General features: G+C 49.4%; 2 protein-coding genes across 27 annotated transcripts in view; one reads left to right on the top strand and one right to left on the bottom strand.

The window, feature by feature from the left end:
• LOC108177130 (uncharacterized) overlaps window positions 1-11,810 on the bottom strand; it is a 68,643-nt gene extending 56,833 nt beyond the window's left edge. For 3 of the 8 annotated variants that reach the window (XR_016214632.1, XR_016214633.1, XR_016214631.1), the window contains exons 1-3: window positions 11,328-11,810; window positions 10,725-10,874; window positions 7,679-7,782 (exon numbers count right to left, since the gene is read on the bottom strand). Coding sequence is in view for 4 of the 8 variants with exons in the window: in XM_070050444.2 (XP_069906545.1) it covers window positions 7,679-7,782; window positions 10,725-10,874; window positions 10,954-11,070 (371 nt within the window). In the remaining 4 variants the exon portion in view is untranslated. Of the gene's footprint in view, window positions 1-2,986; window positions 7,783-10,724; window positions 10,875-10,953 lie in introns of those variants that run through there. The other 5 variants (XM_070050444.2, XM_089305880.1, XM_070050440.2 and 2 more) reach the window with 3 other exon arrangements.
• DLGAP1 (DLG associated protein 1) overlaps window positions 1-14,863 on the top strand; it is a 1,086,743-nt gene that overhangs the window by 995,670 nt on the left and 76,210 nt on the right. The gene's annotated exons all lie outside the window — the stretch shown is intronic.

The following is a 14,863-nucleotide window of genomic DNA, read 5'->3' as shown; positions in this document are numbered from 1 at the left end:
TTCTTTGTAGGAATACACTTCAAATTCATTATCTTCTTACCATCATTTTCTGCCAAACAAAGGCAAACTATTGCTTTCCAGTTTAGAGAGGACAAAAGCAACAGATGAAATGCATATTGCATGGGCAACATATTGCATGGGGAAACTGTAAGCTGAAAATCTGAAACCCCAATTGATGAAAAGTCTGAAAAATTAGGGTCAGAAAGTTTCAGGTTCGGGAGCACTTTGGAGTCTGGATTTTGGATAGGGTATATTCAAATTGAAAATTCCATGAAAATATTCTAAATTTTGAAACCTGAGACATTTCTGGCCCCACGCACAGATAAAGGATACTTAACATGCAGTATTGCTAATTGTTGTCTTTTATTGTTACCCGAAAGGAGTTTATTTGATTGTTGAATTTATGCTTTATAGTGCAAGTTATCTAAAACCAACCTCTATAGTAATTAAAGCAAAAGCTGTTCTTTAGTGTGGTTCTGGCAGTGGAAGGCTGGGATGGATTACAAGAATGGAGGCCAAATTTCATGCTGGGGAGGTGCCTGCTTCTTCCTAGAGAAGGATTCTTGGCCAGGGTACCAGGATCAATACTGGGAGGGGCACGAGGGGATTTACATTGTGTCTGCACCCTGTGCCTCCAAGAAATGGCCATGCCAAGGAGTCAGGACACAGAAAATTCTTTCATTCCTCACTTTCAATTTGCAAAAGGACATCTGATTATTTCCCCATTAAAAAAAAAAAATATTTGTTCATTTATTTGGAAAGGCAGACTAACAGAGAGAGAGAAGGAGAGAGAGAAACGGTTCCATCTGCTGCTTCAGTGCCCAAATGGCTGCAACAGCCAAAGCTGGGCCAGGCTGAAGCCAGGACCAGGGACTCCATCCTGGTCTACCACGTGGGTGGCAGGAACTCAAACACTCCATCCATCTCACACTTTCTTCCAGGGGGTAGCTGGATCAATCAGAAGCTGAGCACTAGGACTCAAACCGGCACCCTGATAATGGGGTTTTGGGGTTACAATCAGCAGCTCAACTCACTGTGCCACAAAATCATTCCCTGCTTATTCCTCCATCTACTTGCAAACAACAAGATTATTTTACAGAATGTTGGACCTGCCAATGCAGGAGTCTCTCTGGTTTTGTTATTGAATTTGTGGGGTTTTGTTTCCTGGGTAAGCATTTTCATTTTTGTTGGTTGCTTTTCAAAAAACCTATAGGAAGGCTGGTTCCCTCCACTAAAATGCTGTTTACCTTGGGGAAGTCCTTTGACCTCTGTTTTCCTGAAGAGGAGAAAGTTTAAGTCAAAAGGCCAGAGTGGTGGACTGGGAGGGTTCCCAGACATTACTGAATTCTACCCTTCCATTTACATATGAAGGATCTGAGGTTCAAAGAAGGAAACTGGCTAGAAGGCAAACAGCAAACAGCTTCCTCCAAGTTTTATATATATATATATATATATATTTTTTTTTTTTTTTTGACAGGCAGAGTAGACAGTGAGAGAGACACAGAGAGAAAGGTCTTCCCTTTTCCGCTGGTTCACCCCTCAGTGGTCACTGCAGCTGGCGCACCACGCTGATCTGAAGCCAGGAGCCAGGTGCTTCTGGTCTCCCATGCGGGTGCAGGGCCCAAGCACTTGGGCAATCCTCCAGTGGCCCCCCCGGGCCACAGCAGAGAGCTGGCCTGGAAGAGGGGCAACCGGGACAGAATCCAGCACCCCAACCGGGACTAGAACCTGGTGTGCCAGAGCCGCAGGCGGAGGATTAGCCTATTAGGCCGCTGAGCCGGCGCTGGCCAGTTATATTGTTTTTTAAGAGGAGGAGTCCAGTGAACTTGAAAATGAATTAGGTTGTATTTGAAAGGCAAATAAACTAGAGATACATAAGCATAAAAGAATAAAAACCACAACTCTGAGAAAAAGTGATACTTTCTAATAACTACCCAAAGAAGTTTGCAGGAGATGTGAGCTGTCTAGGAGGTAGAACTTTCGATGCTCTGCCTTTACCAGCAAATATTTCCTGAATAACTACTTGGAGCTTAAAGTCCAGCAGGAAATTGGGAAGACAATAATAATATAATGTTCTAAGAGCCCGGTAAGATAAGAAGTGCGGTGTTTCAACAAGAACAAGGAAAGGCAGTTCCAGGGGCATTCTGCATGTCTTCTTGGAGGAAGTAACACCTAAGTGGGTACCTGAAGGAGCAAGAGGAGGGAAGAATGTTCCCACAGGGGAATTCACGTACAAAGCCGGGGACTGAATAACTAGAAGTTACAGTGGTCAGGAAAGTGAAGTTACAAAACCTGGAAGGTGAACAGGAACCAGCTCACTCAGGCATCCTGGATCCTTTATCCCAGGGCACATCTGTAAGTGACAGGACATGTTCGGTGTCTTCCACTCTTTGCTCTACCTGTGTACAACAGTTAGAGAGCAGGGACAAGGCAGATCCCATGAGAGCAATTAGAAGCGTCTCTTTCTCAACGCGCTGACAAACAAAATACATTTTACTTGGTGCCTAGTAAGTACACATGTACACGGAGCTGAACATACACGCACAAGGGAACTGAAACACGTTTTTTTCTCTAACATGCACACTGATCTTTTTCTGTTTAATTGTCGTCTGTCGTCTAAATGGTGACTTTGCATGATTCACGCCCGTTGATTTCATGACCCACTGATGAGTCACAACTCAGAGCTGGAGAAAGCTGGAGTTAGGCGCTTGCTTTGATACTCCGGAGAGGAGGTCATAGTACGAGTACGATGCAGGGAAGCAGAATAGTGCAAAAAGGATGTGGAATGACCCCAGAGGGACGTAACAGGACTGAAAGGAGTGGAAGGTGACACCCGGGTTCTTCCTGGACCAGGGGCTGATAAAGGGGTCAGGTGCTCAGTCCGGGAAAAGTTAGCTGGAAAACCCATTAGGAGGAAATGCGCAACTTAAACCACAAGTTCACTCCTGGATGTGAGGCATATCTGGAAAGCAATTAATTACACAACTCCAGAAAATGTTCAGCTTTATTTAAAAAAAAAAAAAGGGGTGGGGGGGACAAGATGATAGGGAGGCTAAAGAGGAACCCAGAGGCGACAAGGGGGCTGCTGTGTCCATCCTGAAGGCTCCACTGGGGAAGAAGGATGGCCGCGCTCCGAACCTCTGGGGGACACAGCAGCCGCTACCGCCGCTACCGAGACTCACCTGCGCCTTGCGGCGGCTGCCGTTAGTGCCTTTGTGAGGCTGCTGGGGATAGGTTAAGTTCAGCCTTGGCTGATCATTCAGCAGCGCTGCGACAGGAGGGAGCGTCTTCACACACACAGTTGGCATGGAATCTAGAATTCACAATCATCGTCACAGGCATTTCTTAGGCTCTGCTTAGATACACAGAAATACCCTGAACTTTGTTCTTCCTGCATGCATGCCCGGGACTTTTTTTCCCCCCTGCCTCTTTGCACAGCTTCCACAGTCCCAATCCTTCGTCTCCTCAATCTTTTATTTTGCAAAGCCATAGGGAGTGGCGGTAGCCTGTAGCTAGCTGAAGATTTCGAACAATAGGTGTTTCTGAGCCGAGTTTATTGAAACGGTCTTGTCTGTGTCGTGGGGGCGATTGTAAATGAGATGTCAACAGGAGCCCTTTTGTGTGGATGGCATTCATCCGGCCGGAGAGGGATTCGCTTGCTGCGCTCCTCTTTTAAAGCAGATTTGTTGCTGCTTTCGCTCAAACTTTTTATCCAACGGCAGGCGCTCACAGCAAAGAATGAGTCACTCAGTGTGATTGTAACTTCCTTCCCGCCTCAGCAAAGCAATGACTCAGTCATTTACATTTAGAAAGGAAGGCTCCTAAGAAGATTTCGTGGGTTTTCAGCTGCGTGAGCCTCTTTTCTTGGCCGTCACGTGGGCCAGATCTGTCAACAATCCTGTTAGCCCCGACTGGGGGCAGTCCGGCCAGGCTGTTTTTCTCACTCCCTGGAAAACTTCTTGCTGTTTCGCTGGCTTTCTTTTTTCAATCCAAGGAGAAAGACAAACACAACTGCCTTTCTTCCTCCCTCCTCTTTTTTTTTTTTTTTTTTTTTTTTCCTGTGAAGGCAATTTCAGTTTACTATAATTACTGCAGGCTGAGGTCTGCGGAGCCCCACCCTTAGACGATAAGGCAACCGTTCTATTACCTCTCAGCCAGGTGCCCGAGGGTGACAAGGCATGCCTTTATCTGGCGACCTGACAAGGTTATCAGCAGCAGCAAAAGGGCTGAACCTTGGAGCTGCGGCCATCCAAATGCTTCCCTGCCCCGGGATCCTTGTTCCAACCCCTTTATGGGTAGTTAATTTCAATCCCAAGACTCGCTCGACTTTCCTCAAGGTTTTCCGCATTCCTGCTCCCCAGCCTGGCTGGTTGGGTTCCGCTTGCAGCAGAAGCACAGTAACAATCATAACCGCGAGCGGTGTCAGCCACCACGAGGAATCAAGGCCACAGCTGGAGCGTGAAACCTCAGCCACAGCCCCAAGCAGATGGCATCATCTGGCCTAGCAGATCTGCAGTGTTTGTAGAGGATTTCTCAAGGTGAACGGGACTTAACATCTTAGACCTAGGATGGTGGACAACTTTTAAAAATCAGAGAGTCTTTGATTTCTTGGTTTCCTTGTGAGCCTCAGAAACAAAATCCACACCAGCAGGCAGTGCAGGGCTTGTCTGAGGCAGTAAAAATGTCTGCCTCCACTCAGACCTAACGAAGTGTACATTAGCAAAGTTCATAGAAAATCTGAATTCAAAGGGAAGTTTATTTTGGTGCAGAAACACCTTGAGCCTCATGCAGTTCTTGCCACAACCTGCATTTTCCACATACTTTTTGAAAGACCCTGCATCGGCAATGGTTTTCAAATCTTTTGGCATCAAGACAAATCTCTTTTCATTCTGTTTTCTGTGAATTCGCTGAAGTACCTCGCTAGGTCCACCCTCTACATCAGTTGATTCCATCATTCAAGCTGTGTTACACAGATGATCTCAGTTACCGCTTGGGTTGGTATAAAAACATGCATTTTTCGGAAAATGATTTCCAAACGAAGTATAACGGGGTAGAGCTTTCATGAATGAGGAGAGGGCCTGTGCAGAGAAACTTTAAGGCCAGTGTCCTGCACCGCATCAAAAACAGCTGGAGCCCAGCCTGGACCCAGCACTGGCTGCCCTCCTGTCAGTACAAATTACACGTTGAAGAATGGGAGCTTTATTTATTCTGTTATCTGTGAAGTCAGACTGTAGCCCGAGGGTAAGGGGTGGGACAAAAGGGAGGGGGTAGAGAATGGGAGGAGTTAAAAAAAACAGGCACACCCCCTTTGCAAATATGAAATGTTATTTTCCACAAAGGCAAGTCGGCCACATAGTACCGAACACTGTGGGAAGAGGACAGTTAAAAGCCCCTACTAGTGCCCTAGTCCCATCAGCATGAAAACCACCGAAGGATGTGTCTGAGGATAGTGTGTGAAACACGCACAGTATGCTGAGTCTGTGAACATCCAGATGTCCAACAGGAGAAACTAAGTCAGAAACGTGAGGAGTCTCGAGGTCAGTGTTGTGGCACAGCAGGTGAAGCCACTGCTGGCACCACGAGCCCCATAATGGAGTGCTGGGTCAAGGCCAGCTACTGTGCTTCCGCTTTATCCAGCTTCCTGCTAGTGGGCCTGGGAGGCAGTGGATGATGGATGCTAGCGCTCCCGCTGCCTGCCTGGGAGACCCAGGTGGAATTCTGGACTCCTGCCTTCGCCCTGGCCCCATCCTGGCTGCTGCAGGCATCTGGAGAGTGAACCAGTTGATGGAAGACCTCTCCTCTCTCTCTCTCTCTCTCTCTCTCTCTCTAGCTCTGCCTTTCAAACACATAAATAAATCTTTTCTTTTAAAGTTCCTGGAAAGGGTATTATGAAAAAAAAAGTATGCAAAGATTTCTAAAATTGTTGTTCCAAAGTAAACTTACCTTTGAATTCCACTGTCCACTTTTTAAAGCACTCTGGAGTGATCAGATCTGACTTTAGAGACATAAAGCCTTGCACACCCAGCACCATCCAGTGCTCCATCGGCACAGCGCTCTACAGATGGGAGCTCTCGCTGCTCCAGGGCATTGAAGGCAGGGTGTGTGTGTGTGTGTGTGTGTGTGTGTGTGTTTGGATATCATTCCTTCAGTGGCAAGTCTGAAGGCTATTAGCCCAAACATGCATGACCTCGGTCTGCAGACAGGTTCCAGAATTTGATAAAGGAGTAGTGCCCTTGACCCAGCTGGGCAAGCTCTGCATATTAGCCATCCGCAGTCCACAGAGTGCAGAATCCCAAGCACATCTGGCTCAGAGGGCTGCAGTTAGAGGCTCACTGACCCAGACACTGTTCTCCAAGTGTTCACAGTAGAACCTTAAGGATGGAAGCAGAAGGCTGCTCTTTCAGGCCTAAGTAGGGAGCCAGCTTGCTGCCCGTGCAGACCCTGGGAGGCAGTGTGATGGCTCAAGTTGTTGGGTTCCTGCCACCCACGTGGGAGACCTGAATGCCTTTGGAGAGTGAACCAGGGAATGGGATCTCTCTCTCTCTCTCTCTCTCTCTCTGCCAAATGCATTTAAAATAAAAATAAAGATAAATAAGGAGGCTTTCGTGAGAACAAGTCCAGTTCTGGTCTGACTCCACCCAGGCGAACTTGGGTGAGTAAGCTCTGGGGCCTCCTTTTCATCTGCGGAGTTGAGATCATAACCTCCTCTGCAGGGCTGCTTTAAGAATTTAATGAGCCTCTCGCGAAAGCCCTTGGCTGTATTATTAAACACTCACTGAAGGAGGAGCAGGAGGGGCTGGGGAGAGTAAACTGATACAGGTTCCTTTCTGCTGGCCTCACGGGCTTCCCAGGTTATTTTACTGACTTTTGGCAAATGGTAGACACCTGACAGCGAGATGGTCTTCCACAAACACTTGAAATAGTCCTGCTGAGGGAAGAGGCCCGGGTGGGAGTCGGGGGCCCTGGACAGGTCTGCTGGGGATCTGGGTCCTCCTCCATAGGGACACAGTTGGACAATGGGGCATCACTTGAAAGCACGAATGTAAAGGAGTCGATCCTTTCTGGTCCCAGTGGGCTGATACAAACAGTACTGCAAGGCTAACCCAGGTCTCCTGCTCTCCTGCGTTTCCTTTAAAAGGGGCCTAGGAGAGGCAGGGGGAAAGGGATGAATAATTAAGTGCCTAACTACACAGGCCAGGGCCAGTAGCCTCCCAGGCCCGGCTCCCAGACCCAGGTAATTATTCCTCATCAGGCTGAAACCAAGAGGGAGTGGCAGATGCATTTTCTTTCTTCTTGACTTCCCCCCACATCCGGTTCTACCAGGTCTGGGCCTTTGACTTTGCCTTGGGCAGAAGCCCCCACTTCTCCAGGGGATGCCCTGGCTCCAGCCACTGTTCCTGGGGCTGCCCCTGGTCTAGGGGCTGCAGCTTCGGTCTGTTCCACACACAGCGCCCAGGGGGTCTGCCGTGAGCAGAGGCTACTGTTCATGCATACCCAAGTGTCAGTTAGGACTTGGCCGCAGGGGTCTGGCACTAGATGTGACCGCTCCTGCTTCGCACCATCTCCCCCCCTTCCTGTAGCAAGACAAACTGGCTCTGTGTACCCACAGAGCTTCTGCGCGCACTGCCCACAGCCTCGGGGCGGGGGGCACACTCAGGTGCTACCTTGTTCATCAGACCTGGCCGAGAAGCAGGGAACTCTTCTTCGCTGTACGATTCCATTCCAGATTTGTCCTTTGGTTCTGGTCCCCAATGTCCTATTGTGCAGGTGACGCTGATTCTCCTGCAATGAGACCAGGAGGTAAAGAAGGTTCCTTGGCTCTCAGATATCCATCTTGTTGTGCAAGTAGGCAAAACACCGGATAAAAAGACCAAGAATAGTAAGAGTAGAAGGAACTGAGAAGAAAAGCAGTCGCACAGGAAAGGGGTGGATAGCACCCCAGGGCCCTCCATAGCCACCGGCAGGGACCTGGGGGTGACATCAGCAGAAGATTAGGTGGCTGATACAAAGACATTAGATTGGGATTTGCGATATCAGCTCCACATCAAAAGTTGGGCGCAAAGGCCAGCGCCCAAGGCGTAGCCGGTTAAGCCGCCACCTGCAGCACCGGCATCCCATATAAGCGCCAATTCCAGTCCTGGCTGCTCCAGTTCTGATCCAGCTCCTGCTAATGTGCCTGGGAAAGCAGCAGAAGACGGCCCAAGTGCTTGGGCCCCTGCACCCACGTGGGAAAACTGGAGGAAGCTCCTGGCTCCCCTGCCCAGCCCTGGCCATTGTGGCCATTTGGGGAATGAATCAATGGATGCAAGATCTCTCTCTCTCTCTCTCTCTCTCTGTCTCTCTCTCTCTCTCTCTCTGTAACTCTCTTTCAAATAAATAAGTAAATCTTAAAAAAAAAAGTTGGGAGCATCAAGAAGATGCTGGTTCCAGGACTCCCGAGATATCAAAACCTGCAGATACCCAAGTCCCTTGTATAAAACAGCACAATATTTGTACAGAACCTGCGCATACCCTCCTATGCATTTTAAATCATCTCTAGACACCTTATAAGACTTCATACAATGTCAGTACTATGTGAGTAGTTGTCACACTGTATGGTTTAAGGATTAGTGACAAGAAAAAAAAATCTCCAACTGTTCAGCACACAAGTCTCCTTTTCTCAGTGTTTTCCATCTGTGGTTGGTTGAATGTGCAGACACACAGCTCGCACATAGGGAGCCCGTGGGCACAGGGGACCACTGTGGGTGACATCCAGCCACAGAGAATGGCTTTGCGAAGCTATGCATTTAACTCGGGCCCTGCTGACCTTCCTTTCCTCATTGCTAGTTCCTTTTTCTTTCCCTCCAGCAAGTCCCTATTCATTCCTTCATATACTGCAGGTGCATCTCTGTACCACACGAGTTCTAAGTCCGACGGTGACATCCATGACCAAGACCAACAACCATGTCTGACCCTGTGATTGTTACATCCTTAGCAAAATCATTTCTGTCTGTTCCGGGGAAGGAGGAATCACCCCACAGAGAATAGTGGGTCTTATTGCTAAGAAGTGACATCTGACAAAAAAACGAAAGCTGGTCCATGAAAAGCTCGAGAGAACACTTTGCTTCCCTGTTCCAGGCACCGTCCCCAAACCAGCCAGCCCGCTGGGCCTGGTGTCTTTCAGCAAGACCTATTATTCTGCCCTCACCTGAGGGACTGGCAGACCAGCTGCCCAAACAGGAAACCATATATAATCCTGTAACCCTGACCTTGGGCCCCGGCTCTTCCCCTCCCGTAAACAGTCCATTCAACCCAGGAAGACCCAGGGACCTGGCCAGGACACATTTTTGCAAAACATACACATTGTTACAAATGTTGGGGAAAAAAATCCCTAGGTCAAGGAGGAAGTGATGTATCTGAGTCAGTGGTAGAAATCACTTCATCAAGTAATGGAACAAATGGAAATTTAATCCCAACCGATGAAACTGCCAGGCTGTCATTTGTGTGTGTTTGTGAGTCGTTTGTGATGACTCAATAGCACCTGTTGGGAAGGCTGGGAAAATGAGCCGTGAAATCCTGATCGCGTTCCCTGCTGGAAACAACACCCCTCCCAGCTTTGCAAATCAGTAAACCCAATGTTCTCAACACCCTTGGATTCATCAAGGGAGCCCTGGTTCTGTGAAGGCTGTTTTGTGTTGTGGTTGTTGTTTCTGGTCCAAAGATTCTTACTCAGAGCCCCAGGTTTTTCATCTTTAGTATTAAATAGTCTGGGCACATACTAGCCAAATGTCTACTTTCAAGGTACTCTTTTGAAATCCCTGTTCAGACAACAATTGGTTTTGCATATGGCAACCTTCAGTTTCTTAATATTTAACTGATTGCCAAGTCACATTAAAAGTCCACATTAAAGTTTTAGCCCCTGGAACTAAGCCTTCTAAAATGACCCTGCCCCCTACACACATCATTTAACGTTCTCTAATTTAGTTAATGAATGGAACTTTCTGAAGAGAGCAGTAGCTTTGATCTGAACCTCCTTCTTGGTTTCCAGTGAACATTTCCAGAGGGAGGTGCAAGGGATGTCCTCTCTCAGAGCACTAGTGGCAGCTCCCAAGCACACGGTCTCCACGAGAGAGCAAGGCGCACCCAGGAGGAGGGAGGCAAGTTGAAAATGCTGCCCTTGGCGTTTTTGTGGGTGTTTGCCCCACACAGAGATAAAAGAGTTAAGGTGAGGTGTGGAGGCATGCTCTCCGGGAAGCTGAGCCTGCACTCTGGAAACCTGAAGTAATCCTGGCAAACAGGCTGCCTGTCAGCGGCAGCACGAACTAGCAGTGCTTCTGGACCTGGGAGAAGGTGTCTGGGTATGCAGTACAAATCTAGACAACCCGCAAGTGCAGGAATCCTTGGTTACTCACCCTCACTGCCATCCACCCAAGCCTTGGGCTGTAAAGGAAATCCTGGGTGGAAATAGCACAGCTGTTCTTGCTTTGCAACCTGCCACCTTAAATATATATATATATATATACACACATATATTATCCCAGCTGCTGCTTCCAAATAAAAACAAAAAGCCAAACCCCAGCCTCAACCCAGAAAAAAAAATTTTTTTACCCTGCAGCTAGGGTTAAATTTTTGTTACGATGCTAAGTTTAAAAAAAGCAAGACGTTCCGATTCTTGACTTAGGCTTTTCTTTTTTAGAAGAAAAGGCGAGCCAAAGGTGTCCACCCCTTCCCACCGCCGCGCTTACCTTGAAATGGAACCGCGGATTTCGGAGTCCATAAGTGTTGTTCCGGCCTTGGCCACAAGGGGACACTCGAGAGTCGGACTGCCCGCCGCTAGACTTTGTTTTCTCAAGACTCTGGGGCGGGAGGGTGCGGGGGTGGTGATGGAGAGGCAGCTGGCGTGAAAAAAAAAATTCATTTGTCCCCTGAAATTCTGCCACTTGCCGTTTTGTAAGTCAAAGGTTGCCACGTTACCTGTTGCCAGGTTCCTGAAAGTGCTGGGGGGAAATGTGGGCGAGCGAGGCGCTGCACAAAGTCCTCGGCTCTTTTAACTGGGCTGGCGCTGACATTTGCAGAGCAGCTGCTCGGCATTGTTTGGTTGTAGTTCTAACAGAGGAGTGGCCGCCTCTTACATCATTTCCAGGCATCAAGTGCCTGGGGCTTTTTATTTTTGCTTTTTTTTAACGACTCTAACTTTCTGATCCCGCCCTTGCCTGGATTTCTGTACAGTACACGCACTGTGCACAAACAGCCTCACCTCAGGAAGCCCGAGTTTTGTAGCAACTTGTTAAAACAACTTCGGTGCCTCTTAAAAAAAAAAAAAAAAAAGTTGTGACTCTGAAACAAACCTGCCCAGTCTTCCCTCCTGAGAACAATATCCTGTTTGATCAGCGCCCCGGCTGGCTCTCCCCAGAAGAGGCGGCTGCTGCTATCAGTTGAATAGATCTCCAAGCCAGACATGCCGAGGCTTGGGGCATTTGTCTGGCATTAGGAAGCGTCTGGAATACCAGTAACTCCCGGGCAGCCCTGCTCCGCCCGGGAGAGCGGCCGCCCCGCCCCGCCCCGCCGCGGCCTCGCCGCCGCCCTCCCACTCGCACACAGCCAGCCCTTTCTACTTTGGGGGAGAAAGATGAGCTTGTCATCTTTGTGGTTTCCGTGGAGGGTGGCTTCAGTGGAAGTCATTCTCCCAGCCACCTCCCCGGAGCCAGCACTGCGCGGGAGAGGCGGCCCGGGGTGCCCTGTGTCCCACAGAAGTCTCCGCGCCGCCCGGCAGCCGCCGACCACCGCGCCCTGGGTGGCCCGCCGTGGGAAGCTGTAAATATTTTGGAACAAGGTAGTGGTTTTTCCATGTGCATTTTGTTCTGTGCAGTTTCTTTCTGAAATATTTTATTTATTTGAAAGGCAGAGAGAGAAACAGTTCAACAGAGAGCTTCCATCTGCTGATTCACTCCCCGAATGCCCCCAACAGCCAAGGGCTGGGCCAGGCTAAAGTCAGCAGCTGGGAACTCAATCCCCGATCTCCCACATGGGTGGCAGGGACCCAGCTACTTGAGTCATCTCCGCGGCTTCCGGGGCACACTCTAGCAGGAAAGCTGAAATCTGGAATCAGAGTGACACCGGGACAGTCCCAGGCACTATGACGTGAGATAAGGGTGTTGCAAGCAGATTACAACCACTGTGCGCTGTGTGCTTCCTGCAGTATATTAAAAGTTGCAGCAGGTGCACCCTTCCTTTGTTGGCCTCTCCAGATGCGTCCCTTCTCTAGACCCTGCATGAGTCTACGGGGTGCTGAGCATTGGGCGTCGAGGGGTCACTCCTGGGAAGCTCAGGCCCTGCTGGATAACTGGGAGGTGATGGAGGTGGTTTGAGTTCTAATGAGATGGGATTTGGAACCCTGAGCATTCTGTCACTTAGTGGTATACGACTTAGGGACCTCTGTTAGCTGCTCTGAGCCTTAGTATTTCCATCCGTGAGATGGGAATGGTGCTGTCGTCTCGCGTGAGGTCATGTCTGTTAAATTCCTAGCTTGGTGTCCAGTACCGGGGAAGGATTTGCTCCCTGGAGATGCGGGACACCTGATAGCACATCAGGGGGCTGAACTAACTCTCCATTGGCTGTCTTTGCTGCTGCCCTAGGTGGTGCTTGTGTTAGCCAGGTTTTCATTACTACAGCGAAACCTCTGAGATAAGCTACTTAGGAAGAAAGGAGTCTTATTATGGCTCATGGTTTTGGAGGTTCACAATCCAAAATGGGGTGGGCCCTGTTGGTCCAGCCTCTGATGGCTTTCCTGCCGCCAGGGTCCCCAGAGGGAGCCCACATGTGTCTGTGTCTCTCTTTACAAAGCCGCCATGATTCCCTGTGGGAGTCCCACACCCTAGCAGCCTAATCCAAACTCATCACATCCCCAAGGCCCAGCTTCTAAACACAATGATTAGCTTAGGCTTCTACCCTCTTAGTTCCATTAACATCAGACTTTGAGGCCCCTGTTGGAGGACATTCAACATCCCAACCAGTATCCAGCCCAGCATCGTCTTCCCAGTGAAGGCCTCAGGCCAGACCACTGGTCCTTCTGGCATTTGACAGGGGAGTCCGGCCTGTGCCGACTTTAACGTAAAGAGCATGACCTGGGCTAGCTTTTGTGTCCCAGCAGGTTAAGCCGTTCCTAGGGACATTGACATCACATATCCGAGTACATCCTGGGAGGCAGCAGGTGACAGTTCAAGTACTTGGTCCCTGCCACCCATGTGGGAGACCCAGATGGAATTCCTGACTCCTGGCTTCAGCCCAGCCCTGGCTGTTATGGCCATCTGGTTAGTGACGCAGCAGATGGAAGATCTCTCTCTCTCTCTTTCAAACAAGTAAAAATAAATGAATAAATAACTTCAAAAAGAAAGAAAAAGAAGCATGACCTTCGCAGCTCATGGTTAGGTGACAGGTCAGTGGATCTGCTTGGCCGGAAGCAGCAGCAGCAGCAAACTGCTCTGTTAGCTGTGGTGCCCTCCTGGGTGCCAAAATGCTGTCCAGGAGCCACAGCATTCATCCCTGCCCCCAAAGAGCCTCCAGGGTAACTCTCCCCTTGGTCACTTTTTGGCTTCCTTCTTGGGTTATTTTGCATCCTTCTCTATGGGATCCTGCTTCTCAGATTCCTTTCTAGATTTCTTTCCTATTTCTAAAGTCACAGGGGCTCCGGTTTGGAAGACTTGGTCTTGTCACTGGGTCCAGCCTCCTACCAGACATTGCTACCTTTTCTCTAACTTCCAGCCAGAAGATGAGCTGCTCATGAACGCCTTCAGAAGCTATGAATAGCGTCCTTGTGTTCTATCTGTGGGACATCTGTCCACCACCGAATTGTTCTTGCTGTGTCTCCCTGCGTGGTTTTCCTAGGGGCCTTACCCAGAGCAAGTCCCCCCCATCCTCCACACGACTGCCCTCAAAATCACCGAAAACACTGCTCTCTCCCTTGTCTTCCAAATGCCCCTCCATACACCACTCTGCGCTCCTAAGATGCAGTTTCCTCTCCTCTCTCTTCCTAGCATCCTGCCTCTTCCTCTTAAAGAGAGGTGCCCAGGTGAAGTGTGGGGCTAGGCTCCCGCTGTCCAGCTCACACCCGCCTTTCCAGACACCGGAGGATCTGCCCTTCCTTAGTCTGCATTTCCCGGATCACTCCTTCCCTGTTAGGCTTTTTCTCTTTTAACCTCTTCACGTCATTTCGCGCTCTGAAATAGGCTTCACTTTTTTTTGTTTGTTTGTTTTTGTTTTTTTGTTTGTTTGTTTGTTTTTTTGACAGGCAAAGTTAGACAGTGAGAGAGAGAGAAAGGTCTTCTTTCTGTTGGTTCACTCCCCAAATGGCCGCTACGGCTGGAGCTACGCCGATCCGAAGCCAGGAGCCACGTGCTTCTCCTGGTCTCCCACGCGGGTGCAGGGCCCAAGCACTTGGGCCATCCTCCACTGCCTTCCCGGGCCACAGCAGAGAGCTGCACTGGAAGAGGAGCAACCAGGACTAGAAGCCGGTGCCCATATGGGATGCTGGCGCTGGAGGCGGAGGATTAACCAAGTGAGCCACGTCGCCGGCCCGAGGCTGCACTTTCAGATTAGCTCTCTAATATGTTCCCTATTCATAAAGATTTTATTTTATTATCTTATTTGAAAGGCGGAATAATAGAGAGACAGGGAGGTCTTCCATCCGCTGGTTCACTCCCCCAAATGGCCACAATGGCTGGACCTGGGTCAGGCTGAAGCCAAGAGCCAGGAGCTTCACCTGGGTCTCCCACATAAGTCGTAGGGCCATCTTCCAGTGCTTTCCCAGGTGTGTTAGCAGGGAGCTGGATCAGAAAGGGAGCAGCCAGGACTCAAATCAGTGCTCCTATGGAATGCCAGCATCATA

Source organism: Oryctolagus cuniculus, chromosome 10, assembly GCF_051225735.1.
Source record: "Oryctolagus cuniculus isolate XC-2025 breed Fujian yellow rabbit chromosome 10, ASM5122573v1, whole genome shotgun sequence".
NCBI classification, from domain to species: domain Eukaryota; kingdom Metazoa; phylum Chordata; class Mammalia; order Lagomorpha; family Leporidae; genus Oryctolagus; species Oryctolagus cuniculus.
This window is presented reverse-complemented; position numbering and strand designations above follow the sequence as displayed.